Below are 20,228 nucleotides of genomic sequence, written 5' to 3'. Positions count from 1 at the left end.
CCCTCCCAGGCAGGGGTCCTTTGCAGGTGCTTCCCAGCCCCACTGAGCTCGCCAAGGGGCAGAAGCAGCAGTGCAGGGAGTGGGCAGGGCACTGACCTCCAGCAAGGATGCAGCCGTGGCCAGTGATGGGGAGAAGAGGACCTCACAGGCATCCAGGTTTTCAAACGTGCGGGCTGTAGGCAGTGAGGGACATAGTGTCATGGTGGGCCCAGTCCTAGGAGGGCCAAGAGCTCTGGCCGCTCTTGGAACCCACCTTGTCCACACAGCACATGTGCACTATGACTAACTGCTCCTCTGGCTCCACAGATGTGGCTCCACAGAACTGCTGTTCTCACCGGGCCTCTACAGCAACCGTGAGGATCAGGAGCCTGAGTGCTGCATGCAAGCTTCCACTGGCAGCCACACCTGTCTCTCCCTCCTTCTCCAGTCCACACTCTCCGAGCCCTGGGTGGCAGCAGCAGCCCCTCCACGCACCAACCTCCCACGCACTCCCATAAGACAGACCAGGCGCACCTGCCCTCCACCCGCCTGAGCCTCCTCTCGCAGACCACAGGACCTCGGCACAATCCTCCCCTGTGCCTTTTTTCTCCATCCTTGTCTTTCATGACTCACTAACCCATGGAGTTCACTCCACCCTGCCCAGGGCTCACGTATGACCAGATGGGACCCTCTGGGCCTGGCACACAGTCTGTGTCGACAGGATGCCAGATGAGCACACACATGCCCTTCCCCAACCTCCCCCACTACGGTCAATCCCATCTTAGAGCAAAGAAGTTCAAAGGTACACCCTCACTCTACAATGCCTGACTAAGAAGAAGAAATCAAATCTAGAGGTCTTCTGAGCCCCTTAGCCGACTCCCAGCATGATTCAGCTGCCTATGCCTAGGATGGCGCTGCAGCCCAGTGAGGCCACCCCTGGGGCTGAGTCAGACCAGCAGACCTCCACAAATCTACCCACAGCAAGCTTCTCCTGAGCTTCCCTCCCAAAGAAGGTACATGTAGCAGGGCAGGAACTGTGCTGCCACCACCCCCTGTCCCCGCCAGGGCACGTGCTGCATGGCCTCACCCTCATACTGCAGGTTGCCCAGGTGCAGGATGGCAGCAAGCAGCTTTGAGATCTCCCAGTTCTCAGTGTCGGTGAACATGAGCACCTTCATGGCCGAGCGGATGTTGGCGTACTCCTGGCTGTCCACCCGGCCCTCACAGGTAATGCAGTTACCCTGTGGACAGGGCAGGAGATGGAAAACAGGAGGGTGGGAGGGGAACGTGGGCACAAGGGAAGGGGCAGTGCTCAGGGACTGGTCACACCAGCAAAAAGCAATGCTTCCTCCAGAGGGTCCCTGCCCGGGCCTCCCGGGAGCACAGTGTCCATATCCATGAGTGACAGGAGCCAGGTCACTGTGCTCTGCCCACCTGCCTGGCAGTCACACAGCTCAGGGGGCTTCATGTCTCGCTCATTCTTCCAGGTACCCACAATCAGGGGCAGCCTGGTGGGGATGGAAGAGGGGCAGCTGCAGACAGGCAGCGCAATGATGGGGGTCTGCCCTGCTCTGCATGTGTCTGAGACCTGTGTGTGTGTGTGTGTGTGTGTGTGTGTGTGTATACATGTGTGTATGCCCAAGTGTGCCAGCAGGCAGCAATCAAAGGGGAGTCACTCTTTACACACATACAGACACACACACCCCTTAGGTATCCTAGCCTATACCTGTGTCCATGTGGCCTGGTCCAGCCCTGCCCTACGCAACAGCTCTTCCCAGGGCCAGGGAGATGATGCTACATAGTGGTGGCAGCAGGGGCCCAGCGCCCACTTCTAGATGCCCAAACAGCAGCAGGAGGCTGGCATCACAGCCCTATCCTACATTGTCTGGTGGAGGTCCTAGTCTTCAAGCCTTCAAAGACTTAAACCCATACAGCACATGTGGACACAGGTCCGTGTATGTTTATCTCTACACGTTTAGAACGTGTGTGTCTTTGACAAAGATCCATCTAGATGCATGTGCAAGTGGCCAACTACAAGAACAGCTCTGAGGGCCAAGCAAGCCCAGGGTGGGCTGGGCAGGTGGTGGACAGGACAAAGCCCACAGCCATGTTCCCACTACCAGGAGCTGGGGGAGGGATGTGACCTGGATGTGCCCACAGCCCACCAGGGACGGCTGTCCACTCCCCAGGCTGCCCTCCTGGAGCCTCACCATGGCCAGGTAATTGTAGTCGGCAGCATGGCCCAGCCCCAGCTTCTTCTTCTGAGCCTCGCTCATGCCCTCCAACATGCAGTAGAACACGTGATAGTTGCGTTCATCAGGGGCCTGGGAGCAGAGCAGGGGACAGGGGGAAGGAGAGAGGCCATCAGGAAAGGTCCACACGGCAAAGACGAATGAGCGTGGCTCAGGCCTCTTACAGTCTCCCAGAAGCCCAAGGGCAGCCTGCATGGTGAGACTTCAGGTATGGAAGCCAGCAGGCAGCAGCAAGGGCAGGCACTGGCCCACGAGGGCCACGCAGCTAGTGTGAGTTCAACTCAAGGCTGGGGCTGGAACAGATGCAGCTCTGCTCCCAGGGAAGGGTCACATTGCTCCTGCCGTGCACCTGGGGCTCAGGCCCACCTGGCGACAGACACGGGACTTCTCCAGCAGGTACTGCTCGATCTTGGCACCCTCGATGGCCCCCCGCTTGTTAAAGTGGATGTCGATGTACTTTCCAAAGCGGCTTGAGTTGTCATTACGAATGGTCTTGGCGTTCCCAAATGCTGCAGGTGCACAGAGAAGGTCATGGGCAAGGGTGGTCCCCCTCCCCAAGCTGCCCAGCCCTGCCCTCAGGGCCCCGGTCCTTACCCTCCAGGATCGGAGTGGCCTCCAGCACTTGCTGCTCGATCCATGAATGCTGCCCACTGATAGCCGCCAGGAACTGCAGCATTAGCTTGGTGCTCTCCGTCTTCCCTGCACCGGACTCCCCACTGTGGAAGGAGGGAGCCCCAGGGCTGACACAGCCCACCGTGCACCTGTAACCCACTCCTATCTCTAGCTGGGCTGACAATCTGGGCCTTTGGGGTTGAGGGGAGGACTCAAGGAGCCCAGAGTGCTGCTTCACCCACACGCAGAGGTTACTCTGTCCCCAGCTTCCAAACATGCACTCCTTCACCTGTATCTGCTGCAGAGCCTGGCACTCAGCCAAACCTCTGCCCACAAGGAAACAGGTATCCAAGACGTGGACAGACCGTAACTTAGAAGCAGCTGACAGGGAATGAGATTAGAGACCCGGGAAACAGGAAGTGACTCTCCACATCACGACAGCATATGGCTCGTGGGCCCTCCAGGATCCTCCTGGCAGCACAGCCCACCCGAGCAGCCCACCTGATGATGCAGCACTGGTCACGGCTATTGCGCTGCATGTTGAAGTAGCAGTTGTCAGCGATGGCAAAGATGTGCGGGGGCATCTCACCGATCTTCTTGTTGGTGTACTGGCGGATGTGCTCTGGCGAGTAGATGGACAGCAGCTGGTAGGGGTTCACCGCCACCAGGATGGAGCCTGTGTATGTCTGCAGGCAACACGGAAGGCAAGCTCATCATTTGTATGCCAGAGGCCGGGTCCAATGGCGTCCCTCTAGCAGAGACTCAGGGTCAGATCCTGCCTGCTTACCAGCTGGGCTCAGTGTTCAGTGGCATATGCAGAAGGCCGTAAAATGGGTGCAACAGAACTCTCCAGAGCTCAGGGGAGGCGCTATACCACAAAAGCCACAGCACACCAGGGACCCTGACCTTGGCTCTAACCTCTGCCTCTAACCCATGCACCCCAAATTATGGAAGAAAATTTAGACCCAGCAGGCTGGGCTGATGGGGGAGTAGGTGTGAGTTGAGCCCTAAGGAGCTTAACGGGCTGCCAGGGAGGACAAGCTGGCAGCAACAGTGCCAGACACTCTCATAAAGCTTCCTGGGGGTTCTTCCCTTGGGCTTCTCTGTCAGAGCAGAGGGGCTATGCAGGGAGAGACCTGCTGGGAGCCTGGGTCCTGCACACACGGCAACCCCAAGGCTGCCACCAGGACAGGTTGAGGCACTCACGGGCTACTCCTCCATCCCTGTCCCCTCTGCCCCCTTGCAGCCTAAGCTTGAAAAGGTCAGGTCCAGTCTGTAATCGGCATGGATGCACTGACACGTGGGAGAAAAATGTGTCCACACAGGGGAGGTGACAGGGGTTCTGTTCCCTCCCACTCAGGGTCCCATGCACCACACCCTTCCCAAGCCACAGCTGTGCTCCAGCAGCCTGAGCCCAGGGCAACCATGCAGGCAAAGCGAGGCTACAGGGGCTACATTCTAAGAGACAGCCATCCTGGGCCTGGGGCTTTGCAGCGCAGTCTTTAGCCAGAGATCTGACAAGGCCCTCCCCTCTCTGGGTCCAGGAAGATGTCAGGCTCCCACAAGCCTCCTTCTCCAAGTGACCACAGCCAGCAGCAGCTGACACTCCCTGGGCCCGTGACTGCTGGTGCCACCGAATCCAAGCAGGAAGTGCTAGGGTAGGTTGGGGGCTGCAGGGGAGCAGCCAGGCCAAGCAAACAATCAGGTGCTGCCCACAGCACACTCACCCACCCTCCAGTTGGTCTGGGGTGTCAAAGGTTGGCAAGAGGAAAGGGAGTCTGTGAGTGGACGGGGGAGGGGCAGTACCAGTCCACCACCACTGCCCCACATCACCCAGGGCTCCCTAACTCGCAGCTAAGGACTTGCTGGCCCCTGCCTGGATGGGAGCAAGCTGCAAGACAGTCCCTGAGAAAGAAGGAACTCACACCAGCTGGGAAATCAACCACAAGGAGTGCTGTCTGTCTGTCTGTCATGGGGGATGATGGACATTCACCACCCATGGCTGTTGCAGGATTAAAGGACACACACCCAGCCTACATCCCTATGGAGGGGCGGCAGCAGCATCCTCCATCCAGAGGGTGAGGCTTAGCCATGCAGCCTGTAAGGAGCAGTTGCAGGTGGTTGAGACCACAGAGGTACCTGCGACCTTGCCTCAATACAGGGGGCTGAGAGTTCAGCTCGAGCTGGGGGTGGTAGCAGAGAGCACGGAGACATGAAAGGACACGACATTTGGGAGGTCTGCCAGGGAAAGGTCACCCGACAGTCCGGGGAAGAGAAAGGGCAGTGTCCCAGAGGCTGGAGGCAGGGCACTGTGTCAGCCCACAGGAGGGGTCAGAGTGAGGTGGAGCTGTTCCTGAGAGGTGCCGGGAGGAACCTTGTGGGTGGACACTGTCTTGGGCTGCGGGCAGCCCTGGTAATGTGAAGACATCGTGGGCACATGAGGCTGTGCCCAAGGAAACCTGACCCATAGAGTGACAAGGGTTGCCATGGTGAGGCATGGGCTGGTTTCTTGGGGTGGGGCTAATAGCAGCCTGGGGACTCCTTCAAAGCCTTGCTCTCACCCTACCTCATCCACCATCAGCAAGTGACAGCATCATGGGCTCAGCAGGCCCCGGGCACCTCTTTGAGCCTGTGAGGGTGGATCGTGTATCTGTGTCGTTGGCATGGTCCCCAGCAAGAAGTCCCTGAGAAACCAACAGCTCCTGTGGGCTCACCCCACACTCTATCCCCACAGCAAGGGCTCCAGGGAGCAGGCAAGGCACACGGTACAGATTTGAGGGCTTTTAGAGAACCCAGAAGCTTCTGGGTTTGGTCCCCCAAAGCTCTGGGTCTTTGGTCCCCCACTCCAAAGAAAGGGCGATCCCAGCTCACCACAGTTGACCAGCACTACACAGCCTTATCTCCTTATGAAAATCATTTTCCCCTCCCCCTTCCAATCTGCATGTGTCCCTGTGCCTTGATGAGCCCAGAAACCCTACAAAGAACCACCTGCCTGTAGAAATGCTGAGCCCTGCCTCCCACCTCCTGTGGGCTCCCAGACAACAGCTACAAGGTCCCCAGGGGAGAAACTCCCAACTCAGGAAGTGTCTTCCCTGTGAAAGGGACCCTCAGCTCTTCCAGCAAGAGTGGGCTTTGAGTTCAGACACAGGGACAATGACAGGGCGTCAGCATGGATGGCAGCCTCCATGCTCACCTGTGAAGGGATTTCAAAGAGTGTGTGGAAAAATGAAATAAAAAAATAAGCATAAAGATAGTCATTCAGCCTAGCAGATGTTCAATGGCCATGTCCCTCCAAAACTCATATGGAAAGACAAGAAACCCTGAAGCTGGAGGCCTCACAGTGCCAGACTTCAAGATGCAATACAGTGCAGTGGCAATTAAGATGTTCTGATAGTGTCACAAAGCCAAAGAATCAATGGAACAGAATAGAAATCCGAGAAGTGAACCCACACATCTAGAGCCAGCTGATTTTTGACAAGCAAATGGAAATCAACCTAGGGAGAAAGGATAATCTCTTTAACAAATGGTGCTGGAAAAAAATGGATATATGCTTGCAGAAAAGAAAAAAGACGGGAGTCTTTTCATCTTATACAAAAATCAGCTTTAAATGGGTCAAGGACCCAAATCTGCACCTAGAGCCATTAGAATTACTAGAGGAAAGCATTTGGAGCACCCTGAAAGACAGGGGCATGGGCAAAGACCCTAGAAAAGTCACCAAAGCCCAGGCAGTTAAAGCAAAGATAGCCAAGTGGGACTACATGAAGCTAAGAAGCTTCTGCACTGCAAGGGAAAGGGCCGATAAAGTGAAGAGAAGCTTCACAAACCACACAACATACAGTACACCCATTCCAGGATCTACAAAGAGCTTCAGAAACTCAACAAGAGCAGAAAAAAAAAAAAAAAAACCAAGAAACTCGTGAAGGGAATGAGCAGACATTTTTCAAAAGATGAAATTCAAATGGCCAATAGACACATGAAAAGATGCTCAGGTTCCCTAGATATCAGGGAAATGCAGGGATGAAACCTCACTGAGGTTCCACCTAACCACAGGAAGAACGGCTTACATCCAAACATCAACAAGTAACAACTGCTGAACGGACGGGGAAGAGGCTCCCTGGCTCACTGTTGGTGGGACCACTGTGGAGGTCAGCACGGAGAGTCCTCAGACAGCTGAAAGCAGGTCTACCATGCGACCCAGGCTCTGGAGACCACTCTCTGCAACCTCATGTTCATAGCAGCACAACTCAGTTAAAAGAATCCAGAAGCCCAACAACAGAGGAATAAACGGTGATACATTTGCTCTGTAGAACACTACTTAGCCATAAAAAAATAAAATCTTACTGTTTACAACAAAATGATCACAGCTGGAATCTACAGTTCCAGAAGGATAAATACCATATATTCTAAGACAGCTAATATGCAAATTATGGAGATTACCATACTTGCAAGTCAAGGTACTATACAGCATGTGTGTCCACTCTCAAGTAACAGTAGGGCTCCCATTGATACTTAGGACTTTACACTATGATACTATGTCTTTTACCTTTTTCTCTATGTGTGGTGCATTTAAATATCAGAAAGTTAGGCTTGTAACCATGAACTGAGTTACTATGCATTCATAATGAAATAGGGACAAATAGTGGAAGAGGAAAATGGGGAGGAAGAGAGGAGAGCCCCCTTTTATAAAACTGTATCATGGAAAATAAACAAATAAAAAGAAATGGCCATGTCATTTATGGGAGAACCTGATGCCAGCTTCCTGCTACTGTAGACCCCAGGGAACAGCAGTAACAGCTCAAACACTCAGGTTTCTGTCATTCCTACAAGAGACCTTGACTGAATCCCCAGCTCCCAGCTAGGCTTGGCCCAGACACGGTCACTGTGGGCATTTGGGGAGTGAACCAGTGGAGGGGAGACCTCTCTTTCTCTCTGCCTCCTAAATAAATAGCTAAACGAATAAATAAATTTTAAAATGTCCATTCTGGTGCTGTGTGCCTCTGAGCAATCACAGCCAGGAACACTGGGAGTCAGTCTTCCCCAAGCCCTGGAACCAGGACCCCATTGCCTGCTGGAGAGGCCATCTGCCACCCTCCCCACCCTGCAGCATGGGGCTCCCAAGGAGAGGTGTGCCCGGCCCATGCTGTCCACAGTGTAGGCACAGCAAGGGGTTCTCCAGGGGGCCCATCAGCACACCTCCCCCTCACTGCCTTATCCCCCACTCCTGTTGAGAGGTGGCACCTCCAGCCAGGGACTTGCAGCCACAACCATAACATGGGCAGGGACACCCCACCATGTCTCAGGGACACAAGAGCTCCTGGCTCTTCAAGCTCCACATGTCAAGTGCTGCTTCAACCCGAGTGACACTGTGGGGCTCGCTGTCCTGGCCAGGTCTGGCCTCTTGCCCACTCGTAACACATCACTCCCCTAGAATACCATCTCAATCAACCATCCTCTCCCAGTTCCAGAGACCTGCCCCCCACTTCTCCCATGCCTCTCCAAACTCCCAAGTCCCAGAGCCCACTCTGCATGTCTCTCACTGACACATCCCACACCTCCCTCAGAATGGACCCACACAGGCCTGCTTTGTCCAGACAGCCCAGCCCTGGCTGCCATACAGAGCTCCTTCCTGCCTTTCTGTTCCCAACTCCTTGCGTGTCCTTGCCTTCCTCCCCCCTCTGGGCTGCTGGGGGGTGGGGCCGGGTTTGAGCCATGCGGCTAGTGGACTAACACAGCAGTTCTCAGGTAGGGACCAGAGACCCCTGAGGGACCCCTAGAGTCTCTCAGGACGTCTGGAGCCGGGGTTCCTCACCCCACTCTACCCAACATTGCCCAGGAAGCAGATACCACGAGCCAGTTGTGTGCTATCAAACACAACATGGCAGACATGGGAACCTGCCAGACAAGGCTCATCCTCTGACTATTCCTTATTGTGGCAAATATGGTTGTTTTTCATAAAATGTTATTTACATAATCTGAATATTTTTAAAGGTCTCAGTTTTAATTTTTAATAAAATGGGTATCAGTAGATTAAACCCACACAAACTCCTTTGGAATCCTCAACAATTCGACAATTCTGAGGCGCATAAAGGGTTGCTGTGACCAGAGGCCTGACCACCTGCAGGGTCAGTAGTCTCCCTGGGCCCTGACGTTCTCCAAGTCACCCTCCTGGGGGTCACTGCCCCAGCTGAGTGAGACGGGGTGGAAGGCACAGCGGGCAGTGTGAGTGGCTTGAGTTGTACAAGAGCATCTCCCTGCTCTGGGCCCTTCACAAGGATCCCAGCTCCTTATTTGCCCTCCCTGAACCCTCAGGACCAGTGACCAGTCTCAACCCCAGCAAACACCCATGAGACAGTGGCTCCACTCCTGGCCTAAGCGCTAAGCTCACTGTGGTCTCCGGGAGGTTTCAGGGTCAACAAAGGCACAGAATCCCATCCCATGGACCACCCCTCTTCTGCACAAACCCCCCAAAACCATGGAGAATGAGCCCCAGGGCCTGGTGGCTGCATCACAGAGACCCCGAACCCCTAGTGCCAGCTGCAGGAAGGGCCAGGCCTCAGGAGGCGGGACCAGGCCTCAGGAAGTGGTGCCTGCAGCCATGGCCAATGTCGAGGTCGTGGCCGGGGCTGCATCAGCGGGTGGGACCAGGGCTGCACTCACATAGATGAGGTGGTCCCGGTAGCGGATGAGCAGGTTGCGCAGGATTCCTGCCTCATTGAGGTCGCCCAGGCGGATCATGTCCTCCACACCATGCACAGATGTGGGGTGCATGGGCTTGATGTGCGTGGCACTCTGCGGGGAGATCCAGTGCTCCTGCAAAGTGTCAGGTGTTCGAGTTAGTTTGTTCTCCCTGGGGCCCAGGCTGCCAGGGCCTCAGGATGGGAGACAGCAGGAGTGGTCAAAGGCTGAGGCAGAAAGGAAGTCCAGGACTGCCAGCCTTTCCAGCTCCTCCAACTGCCTCCAGCATCATTCCCTGTGGTTGTGGTAGCAGCTGGGAAAGCACATGGGAAGGCCACTGGCTCAACAAACTTATAGAACCTTGGTTTTTTCCCACTCTGGGAGCTTCCCCTCCCCACCACAGCCCAAGTGCCAAAGCCAGGTGCAGCCCCTTGGCCCTCCAGATCCCAGTGTCAGGTCGGAGAAGGCCCTCCATTCTGCAGACTCTGCTGTGACTGCAAGCACTGTTCTCTACCTCTGCTCGGTTGTAGAGGCTGAGCTCTGACATCGCCCAGGGATGAAGGCCACCCACCCAAGTCCACCTGGGTATCCCACCTCCTTCGGCAGGTGTTTCATCCGAGGCCAGACACCATTGGCATGCCAGGAAGCACTGATGATAGCCAACTGGCTGGCAACTGCTGGGGCCCAGGGGTGAGCCAGCAGCACAGTGCCACACCCTTAGCTCTGGCTGCACTTCACAGGAGAGGAAACATGAAACGGGGGGCGCAGCCTGCCTGAGGCCCAAGGCCCTTCGCTCAGTGGCCCTGGCAGCTTCCAAGCACCTCCTGGCCCGGGTGCATTTCCATGCAGGTCAGGTCCTCACACGCATGAAGGTGCTAAGTGGTGAGGTCAGAGAACCCGCCTGGCCTTTCCAGTCAAATGTGGAACATTCCTTCCTCCTGGGTACCTGCTTCTTGATAAAAAAAATCCCATTGGAAAATTCCCTCCTTTACTCAGGCTTAGCCTCCCCTTAGCACCAGCACTTCCACCTGTGGGTCAGAGAGGACAGGGCCATTGGGCAGCCTGTCTACCTTCCCTACCAGAAATTAACATCTACTTCCCAGTGTGTCCTCTTGCAGCCCAGCAACCACAGGGCCCTGGACCCCCAGGGCATGTCCCTCTACCTTCCTGAGCCACCAAGCCCTAGTCTATGAGAGAGTGAATTTGGCGGGTACTGACACATGCAGTGGCCAAGCCTGACTTACAGCTCTCTGCTGCCAGGCCTACATAGCACTAGCAGATGCTCAGCCAATGTTGGGGTTGGTATCCTGCTGTGTTCCATTTCACAAATCTGGATATGCGGCTGGTGCTATGGCACAGCACGTGAAGCCACAGATTGCGGCTGCTTTATTTCCAATTCTATTCCCTGCTAGCGTATCTGAAAAAGCAGTGAAAGATGGCCCAAGTACTTGGGCTTCTGGCACCCACACGGGAGACCCAGATACAGTTCCAGGTTCTTGGCATGAGCCTGGCCCTGTACAGGCTGTTGTGGCCTTTTGGGGACCAAGTCAGGAGGCAGAAGATTGACTCGAGGTCAGTGCTGTAGTATATAAGTTATGCTTCTGCTTGTGGTGCCAGCATCATATATGGGCACTGGTTCATGTCCTGGCTGCTCCACTTCCCATCCAGCTCCCTTCCTGTGGCCTGGGAAAGCAGTGCAGGATGGTCTAAGCTCTTGGGACCTGCACCCATGGGGGAGAGCTGGAGAAAGCTCCAGGCTCCTGGCTTTAGACCAGCCCAGCTCCAGCCATTGTGACCATTTGCAAAGTAAACCAATGAATGGAAGAGCTCTCCCCAGCTCTCTGTCAATCTGCCTTTCAAATAAAAATACATAAATAGTTTTTAAAAAGATTGATCTCTCATCCCCATCACTTTGTCAAACACTAAACAATTTTTTAAATAAAAGAAGACAGGTGTTCTCCTTTGTTTAACAGAATTGTTGACCCATTTACAGGGGCCAGTCACACCAGAGGGGTGAAGAGGCCTGCCCCTCAGGGGCGGGGCTGTGCCACTGCCACCCTGTCTTGTACACAGTGACTTCCCTAAGGTCATACCCTTGGTTAAGGTGGCACTGGCCATAGTGTGACCAGGGTCGCGGGTGAAGTGTGGAGTTGAAGGGATGGTGGGGAAGAGAGGCAGCCAGGGGTCACCTGGGCTAACAGCCTATGCCAGGGCCTGGGACATGCTGGGAAAAGGGCTGAGCTGGGCAGGACGGGGACAACTCATTGTGTCAAGAAAGGGAGAGCGCTGTGGATGGCCACGGCTTGTACAATCAAAGCCTGAGAAGCCCTTGGAGGTCTGAGCCACAGCCCCTCATTCATGCATTCATGCTGCACACCTTTCCCAAGAGCTTCTGCCAGCACATCCCCTCATGGAGCTCTGGGCAGTCACATGGGACTGGCATGGTGCCTGCTTTTAGGCAGCTGGGTGCCTGTGGGAGGATGCAGGGGCCAAGGGCGATGGCTTGTGGAGGATGGGAGCCCTGAGCCCCCAGCAGCCAGGCCCCTTCTGCTCAGGCAGCCCCCACTCCCAGGGCCTGGGACGGGGTTGCTGGGGAGGGCCCTCTCGGGATCAGGTGACATGGAGTTACAATTCACCATCTGACTGCAACATGACCCAGGAGAAACTCAAGCTGCAGGCGTAGTCCCAGCTCTCTTCCGTATGGAGGAGGAGGGGATGCCCAGACCAGTGCATGGGTATCTCTGGGTGCCTGACCCCACCTGTGACTGTAACCACAAGGTGGCTGCCCCAAGGGACCTTCCCTGGAGCTTCAAGCACACAGCATATTCGGCCCCACAGTCACCACTGAAAGGGTTTCAAGGAAACTCAAGCAAAGAGGCTAGAGCTTCCAATTCCAGCTCCTCCAGTTAATAGCTGTGGGCAGGCCATGTGATCACCCCAGTGTACCTCAGTTTCCCCTTAGGATAACAATTACTATCCTCCCTGCCTCTCACAGATGCCATGAAAATCGAAGACAGAACCTGGATCGAATGGTTTGCAAGTTCTGAGGGCTACTGAGCTACCCTCAGTGTGCCTGCCACAGCCCATCTAAATCCAGGCCACCAGGGTCCTGAGCCCTCCCCTGAGGCCCAGCAGAGCCTGTGGTTCCAAGTCACTGTCCACTCAGAGGAAAAAACAGGGCTCCCTTTTATCCCCAGCTCCCTAGTGCTCGACACAACAGTGGTACAAGCCAAGTCGTGCTGCAGCACAAATCTTGCTGGGACCTTTGTGTCCCCATTAGGCTGCACTGTGTGCCTTCACATCCATGCTGCCACTCGCTCCCATGCCTCCCACATGCATGCATGCTCAGAGGCCCTGGGCCTTCTCTGAACCCTCCTTCCCTTCATTTCCCATCTCCCCTCTGCCCTTCCCCATCACTGTCCATCAAATCTGCACTTCCTTCCTTTCTAGGCCATGAGAAGAGGTTGAGACTGGCTACTAGGGCCATGTCTCAATGGCCAATGAACACAGGTGACATCATAACCCTATAGAGCAAGACTAACTTAAGCTTGTGGACCATTGCCCTGATGAGGTACTCTACATGTGTGATGTCACTCGAAGATCAGAGCTCTGTAACATAGCCACAAATGGTCCCATTCTTCAGCACAGGAAACTGAGGCTTGGAAGGGACAGAGATCTGGCCAAGGTGGCATAGCCAGTAAAAGGGCAGGTTGGGATCAGGCTGCAGTCTGTGTAACCATACGGCATCCCTATGCATGAGCAGCCCCCAGCTGATGTCACCCCCTGAGCACACCCAGCTGGGGTGTGTGCTGGGAAATGGAGCACAGGGCTGGGCCACAAGGGGAGACTCTGCCTTGGTGGGGTACAGGGGAAAGTGTCAGGGCAGGGATTTGCCTGAGAGGCAGAAGGGGGCACAGGCACTGGGACAGGATGCCCTGGCCTGGTACACCTGTCAGCTTGAGCTCTCCCCAGGGTAGGAATGGCAAGGGGGAGGGGGCACAGGGCATGGGAGGGGCCTACTCACATTGCCTTCATCATCCACCACCTGAATCTGCCCCGAGTCACAGAGTTTCACCACGGCCCCGATGGGAACGTCAAACTCCTGTCCGGATCTCAGGTCCATCCACACGTAGTCCCCCTGTGGGCAAGAGAGTCTCAGGCCAGGTGAGAGGCAAGGGGGAGCCGGTTCTCTTCTCAGGCAGTCCTCCATCCGCCTCTGCCCACTCCACACCCTCCAGCAACCTGGTGCCAAACTCCCAGCTGTGGGGAATCTTCTGGTGCCAGGCCCAGGGCTGGGTACTTCCACAGATCTCTAATCTCCACTGTAGCAGCCACTTTTCTCCCCATTTGACAGATGAGGAAGTAGAGGCTCATAGAGCAGCGCCGCCTCAAACCCAGGCCCATGCAAGGCCTGGCTCTGCACCCTGTATTTCTCCAACACTCTGGGGTTTAGGCAGAAACTCTGAACCACCCAAACCATGTTTTCTCTGCCCTCGAGACAGCGATACCAGAGGACACCCAGGGTCAAGTGTCATCATCAAAGTGATAGGTTCCGCACGGTGACACACTCTATGCTGAATCATACTGTCACCTGGCATGTGGCAAGAGCCCCTACCTCGATGGGCAGGGCATCACCTATGTGGCCCCTGCAGCATCTGGCCCAGGGCGTGGTTTTTGTGACACACCCAAGACTCCCCAGCATTGGTATCTAAGACATGGCCCCAGAACAATCCCATTCTACATGATCACACTCTACGAGCGGGCACTGAGCACTGACTAGGTCCAAGGCAGAGCAAGCTCCCGTGGGGAGTCGAGGCGGGACCAGAGTCTACACCCTAGCAGGAGACGACAGATCAGCCCCAGCCCCAGCTGATGCTGAAGGACATGGGTGTGTGCTGGGGACGGGGAACAGGTACCCTAAACCAGAGGCAGCCAATCTTGGGCTCGGCAGGCAACAAAGCTGCTCTCTGGAAGACATCTCTGGAATGGTAAGGGCAGCCAATCTGGCAGGGGCAAGGCAGCGCAGGTCACCTGGGCGGCACGCTGAACCGACAGAGAGAAGAGCAGGGTCAAAACACAGACCCCCTTGGCAGCCTTAAGGCAAACAACTGAGGCTTCCTTGAGTCTTACAAAAATCTTACTTTGAGATGTTTCTTAAGCTCCCCAGGAGGATGAGAGATCACAGACTTTCTAATACTAACATTTCACATTAAGGAGCAATGAGAAACTCAATGGCTGACAAAAAGGAATCACCAAGAAGTGCAGCTGCGGGGCGGCCCAGGGCCCAGGCCCTGCGTGCAGTGGTGACTTGCTGAGCTCTTGGACTCTCATCTCCTCACGCCTCAGCAAGGCGAGAGCAGTGCACTTGGTGAGACTCAGGCCCACTCATCACTCTTTCGGCCTCTGGCTCCCATCGGAACTAACCCTGCAAAGCCCTGGCAGCCTCCCTGGGCCCTTGTCTCACAGAATCAGGACGTCAGCCTGTCAGACACAGGCCAGGCTCTGCCCATTCCTTCCTCCAGTGAATAACACACTGGACAGGCGAGGGGGGCAGGGGAAGAACTGGGGCTTCCTGAACTTTCCCTGTGGCCTTGGGCTTCGTGGGCTGCTTCCATAGCCTGAGCCCAGGTCCAGCATGCCTTGCCCACCCTGCACAGCTGACCACCTGCCCTCTCCCTTCTTTTCACCATGACAATGCCCCAAGTACAGACCTGGAGCAAGCATCAACCTCCTCCTTCCTCGGCCCCTCAAAATTGATTCCTTCCTTTGGCCCTGTGTGTGTTGCACCGGCTACAGCCCTGCCACTCTGACTGAAGGTGGGACACGCTAGAAGGCAGAGAACCAAAGGCAGGCCAGTAGGCCCAGGCTGTGGTCATTTCACAGGGCATGGACTAACTCAAACAGGAACAGAATTTATCAGGGAGGAATTAAATGCCCTTACACAGACACACACGCACTCCAGAGGCCAGGGCTTTGGGGAAACATGGGCTGACACCCAGGCCCACACTCTCCAGGCCCAGGGCTCTTTCCTGAGAGTCCCTGGGCTCAGCCCCAGAGACAGTGCAATATGCAAAACAAGCAGCACGGTGAGATTCCCAGGCCTGCGTGGCTCACAGGCCTGCAAGGCAAGCGGTCTCTGGGAGAACAAATAACTCCACCAAGATGTCATGTGAGCAGGTGTGCGGGCTCAGACACTGGGCTGGGAGGCAGGGGCGCCCAGCGAGCAGCAGTGGCTGTCTCTCAGAACTGTGGGCCTAACACCCACCCCCACCCTCAGGTTGCACTTTGAGGACAGTACTCCACCAGGCAGCTGAGTGGTCCAGGGATCGTCCAGGGGCCTGGGAAGCCCCGAGCGAAGGCCTAGGGCCAGGCCTTGTAGAGTAGAATGCAGGCCAGGAGTAAGGGGTCCTGGCACAGATACGACACTGAGGTCCAAAGCCAGAAAGGTGCTTGCCACAGTCACTGGCCCAGGCAGTGGCTAAGTCAGCTGCGGGCATCTGGAGGGTGAAGTTGGAATCCAAAAGTGGGTGGTGGTCCAGGAGTCACTGGTGGATGAGGGAAAGGAGAGGGGAAAGAAGGTGTGAACGCCGCAGCTGCGCTGGGGCCTACAAGGAGAGGAGTGGGGCACTGGGGTCCAGCTTTAATCCTCCAAGCCCTCCCTTCCCACTCTCTGAGGCGAGTCCCCAGGCTGCCACAACTACCTCAGGCCATAATTCAATCACCAAGACCCAGGGAGGACTCGGCAACAGCACCATATACACCCTGGGGGATGCTCTGCCCTGTATCCTATCAGACCCCTTCAGCCACCTGGCATGAGCCATAGTGAGTTTCGTGGCTGCCCAGTGGGTGGTCAGAGGATACCATCTCCCAGCCCCAGTAAACACAGGCACAGTACACACATGCAGAGACCTGGGTTCTTGGGGCCAATGGCACGTTAAACCACTGTCTGCGGTAACTGCCAGCCCACATGAGCACTGATTCAAGTCCTGCCTCATGGCACATCTGACCCAGCTCCCTGCTAATGCACCTAGGACAGTAACGAAGGATAGCCTAAGTCCTTGGGACCCTTATCACCCACACGGGAGACCGGGATGAAGCTCCTGGCTTCAAGCTAGTCCAGCCCTGACCATTGTAGCCATCTGGGGAACAAATCAACAAATGAAAGATCTCTGATTTTCAAATAAATAAAATCTTAAAAATAAAAGCAAAGGAGATCTGGGTTCTGATCCCAGTGTGACTTCAGGCAAGTCATTCAGTCTCTCTGGACTGCAGTTCTCCATAGCCCTAAAAAAGGAGAGAGGGATGTGCTCGCCGGCCTTGCTGTCTGCCCCCTTCTCCCAGCAGCCAGTCTGCCCTGGGACCTAGCCTGGGACCTAGCCTGGGACCTAGCCTGGGACTCCTTATTGGTGGAACAAAAAGGAGCCAGGTGCAGGATGACACCCTTCCTTCTCCTAATCACTGTGGGACACTGGTCTCTATTTTCCCAGGAGGGAAAGGTAGACCAGGTGGATGCCAGACAAGCGTTTGACCCAGAAGCAGTGGGTAATTGCTGGCCTGTGGATGGTGGAGGGGCCCTGGCCCCCTTCTCCTCCTCCCAGCGCCCAGCCCTGTGTGCACCTGCAGCGGCTCTTTGCTCAGGACCCCAGCATCAGCTGCAAAGACAGCTCCTGAAAGCAGGCAGGTCCCTCCAAATGCAGAGTGCCTGGATGCAAAGCCTCTCATCCATGAAGCCAAGTTCACGCGCAGGGTCAGAGATGACAGGCAGCATTTTAGGGCCTGTTTGGCCTGCACACAGGGGCGGAGGGACCCTGTGCGGCTCCTATGGCCTGCACACAGGGGCGGTGAAACCCTGTGCGGCTCCTAACGAACAGGAAAACTGAGGCAAGGGAGTCCACAGTACCCCCGCCCCCAGTGGGATCCAGGCCTCACCGGCAGCACCGCAAAGCTCTTGAAGGCCTGGTTGAGGCTGCGCACCAGCGCCCACTTGCCGGGCTGCTGGGCGCGCTCTTCTGCGGCTGCAGGGGTGGCGCCGGGGTCGGTGGCGTCCGCGGATGCGTCGGGGGTCTCCATGGCGCTCGAAGGGTCTGGCGGTGGCTCTAGGCTTGGGCTCCCTGATTCACCTAATCCGTGCGTGCACCGCCCGCCGGGGAACCCTAAACCGGGCCATCTGCTGCGGGCCCATGGCAACGGCGGCTTAGATGACGCTGGGCAGGCAGACGGGGAGGGGGCACGAGCGGCGGGACCCCCGACAGCGGGCACCCTGATGGAAGTCGCAGGATTACAGGGTCCTGCTTTTGACCTTGCCTGCAGCTTGAAAGAAAGCCAGCATACTTCGTGGGAGGAAAATACACCGGGAAAAAATAATTTTAAGACAAAAGGGAAAATGGACCAGAGATCTTGCTGGCTGGCTGCCGGAGCGTGGGCTGGGCTGGCTGGGCAGTGAAACCCTGCTTTGGGGGAAAACCCTGCACAGCCGGCAGGCCACCCCTGCATGGGATGTGTGGTGGGCAGCAGAGGCCAGAAGGCTTGCCAGGAGCTTGAGGATCGCCCAGGGCAGCACCCTGCAGCAGCCAGGCCTGCTGCGGCCTAGGTACCAGGTTCCAGTCCCTGCTGGTCTGGGAGCCTGAGGCTACTGGGCAGGCCCAGGCCTGCCACTCTCCTCCCACCCCCGGGCTGTTTCCCTCTCTCTGCTATCTGAGTCCTCCTCCCCTCTTATCTCTTCAGGGCCTCCAGGACTCCATTCTTGTCCCTCAGCATTGTCCTGGGATCCTGGAAGCTGTCTCCTCTCAACCCCCCTCCCCCAGCAAATAAACAATGGGGTAGGAAGGAGGAGTGGGGGAGGATGGAGACCCCAGAGCTGCTCGTCCTGACCACCAGGGGTGGGGTGAGCTGGCTGCAGTGTTTCCCACCTGTTCACTCTGCCACACTCTTGGGGACCCTCCTCTCAGGAGAGATCCTTCCCTCCAGTCAAGTCACTTGTCACTGCTCACTGGAATCCCCTGGGGTCCAGAGCCTGGCACCCAGGAAGCACCTGCTGAAGTGGATATCCGGGCATTCTTTCTCAGAACCGCCCTTCTAGTCCCAGCCCATGGGGTTGGCAGACCCAGATGCAGATAAGGGCGGAAGCCCCAGATAAGCACCAGCCCAGCCTGGTACTGAGAGCCTGAACTCGGAGCCAGACAGCTTCAGAGGGCTTAGGTTCAATCCCAGCTCAGCCTTCACACAGGAGGTTCCCGCCCAGCTCCTTCACTTGACGCTGTCAGGATGTCGTCCTGAGAGCTGAGACCAGGCTCTGTAGAGCAAAGGTGATCCCACACACAGCAACCAGTGGCTGCAGGAGATAAGCCTTGGGGAAGACATGGAGAAGCTAACCCTGCATCGGCATGTGATCTGGCAATCCCAATGCTGGGAAAATGTTCAACAGAATGGAAAGGGGACTTTTAGAGACCCGAGATCATCCCCAACTGCTGAAACACAGACGCCCCCAAGTGCCCACAAACTTATCACATGACCAAGTGCAGGTGCTTGCCACGGAATGGAGGTGCATCCTGTTGTCAGCTGCCACAGCGAGTTGTGCAGAGGACCACAAAGCCCCTGAGACTGCACTGTAGGAGGGACCCAAAGGGGGTCAAGTTACCTGGGCAGCAGGCAGGATGGAGGGTGCCAGGGCCCTGGGACAGGGGCAGCGACTGTTTAGTAGGTTGGGTTTTGAGTTGCCAAGGTGAAAAGAGAGAGACAGGGGTAGCAACAGAATGGAGGTTATGCCCCTGGCCTGTGACATTTTGTGATATGCATCTTGTAGCAAAAACATGAAAAAAAAAAAGGTAGTTGAACTACTCAAAGAAGAAAAGCAACACTGATGAAGGCAAATAGGCTAAGGTGAATAGAAAAGCTAGTGTGTTCATGTCCGTGTGTTTTCATTTTTCTTTCCTAAATGATTTAAAAGACAAACACACAAAATAATTCATCACTATGTATAAAGATGTAATTGGTGACAATAACATACAGGGAGAGGGGTGGGACGGGGCATCACCTTCAAATACTATTGAAGTTAACCGTATTAAATCATACTACTGTAATATTAAAACAATTATAAACAAAGTGACTATTAAGGAAAAATGCATACAGAAGAGGAAATTAAACCAGTACATCAGAAACACACACACCCCAAAGATGACAGTTATAGAGGAATCGAAGGGGAAACATATGAAAAACAATAGGAAAACAGGATTTTTTTTTCTTATCAGTAATTATTTTTTTAAAAAACAACTAGATGGAGGGCCCAGCACTGTGTGGTGCAGTAGGTGGAGCCGCCACCCACAGGGATGCCAGTTTGTGTCCTGGCTGTTCCACTTCCAATCCAGCACCCTGCTTATGGCCTGGGAAGGCAGTGGAAGATGACCCAAGTCCTTGGGCACCTGCATCCATGTGGGAGACCCAGAAAATGCTGCTGGCTCCTGACTTCAGATTGGTTGACCTCTAACCATTACGACCATTTGGAGAGTGAATCAATGGATGGAAGACCTTCTCTATCTCTCCTTCTCTCTGTAAAATATATCTTTCAAATAAAAACTCTTTTAAAATATTTAAAATGAAGAAAGCCATATGTTGCCTACAAGAGATCCATTTTGGATCCAAAGACACAAATCGGTTCAGAGTGGAAGGATTCCATGCAAATGGCAGGCAAAGGAGAGCCAGGCTGTCTGTACT

At 55.3% G+C, this 20,228-nt stretch overlaps 1 protein-coding gene across 2 annotated transcripts in view; it reads right to left on the bottom strand.

Moving 5' to 3' along the window:
- The window catches only part of MYO7A (myosin VIIA), a 60,938-nt gene that overhangs the window by 38,062 nt on the left and 2,648 nt on the right, over positions 1-20,228 (bottom strand). For both annotated transcript variants that reach the window (XM_058663641.1, XM_058663642.1), the window contains exons 2-9: positions 13,543-13,656; positions 9,501-9,653; positions 3,345-3,529; positions 2,826-2,947; positions 2,598-2,740; positions 2,190-2,303; positions 1,067-1,220; positions 97-173 (exon numbers count right to left, since the gene is read on the bottom strand). In XM_058663641.1, the coding sequence (XP_058519624.1) occupies positions 97-173; positions 1,067-1,220; positions 2,190-2,303; positions 2,598-2,740; positions 2,826-2,947; positions 3,345-3,529; positions 9,501-9,653; positions 13,543-13,656 (1,062 nt within the window). The remainder of the gene's footprint in view (positions 1-96; positions 174-1,066; positions 1,221-2,189; positions 2,304-2,597; positions 2,741-2,825; positions 2,948-3,344; positions 3,530-9,500; positions 9,654-13,542; positions 13,657-20,228) is intronic.

Source organism: Ochotona princeps, chromosome 4 (genome assembly GCF_030435755.1).
Source record: "Ochotona princeps isolate mOchPri1 chromosome 4, mOchPri1.hap1, whole genome shotgun sequence".
Taxonomy (NCBI): Eukaryota; Metazoa; Chordata; class Mammalia; order Lagomorpha; family Ochotonidae; genus Ochotona; species Ochotona princeps.
This window is presented reverse-complemented; position numbering and strand designations above follow the sequence as displayed.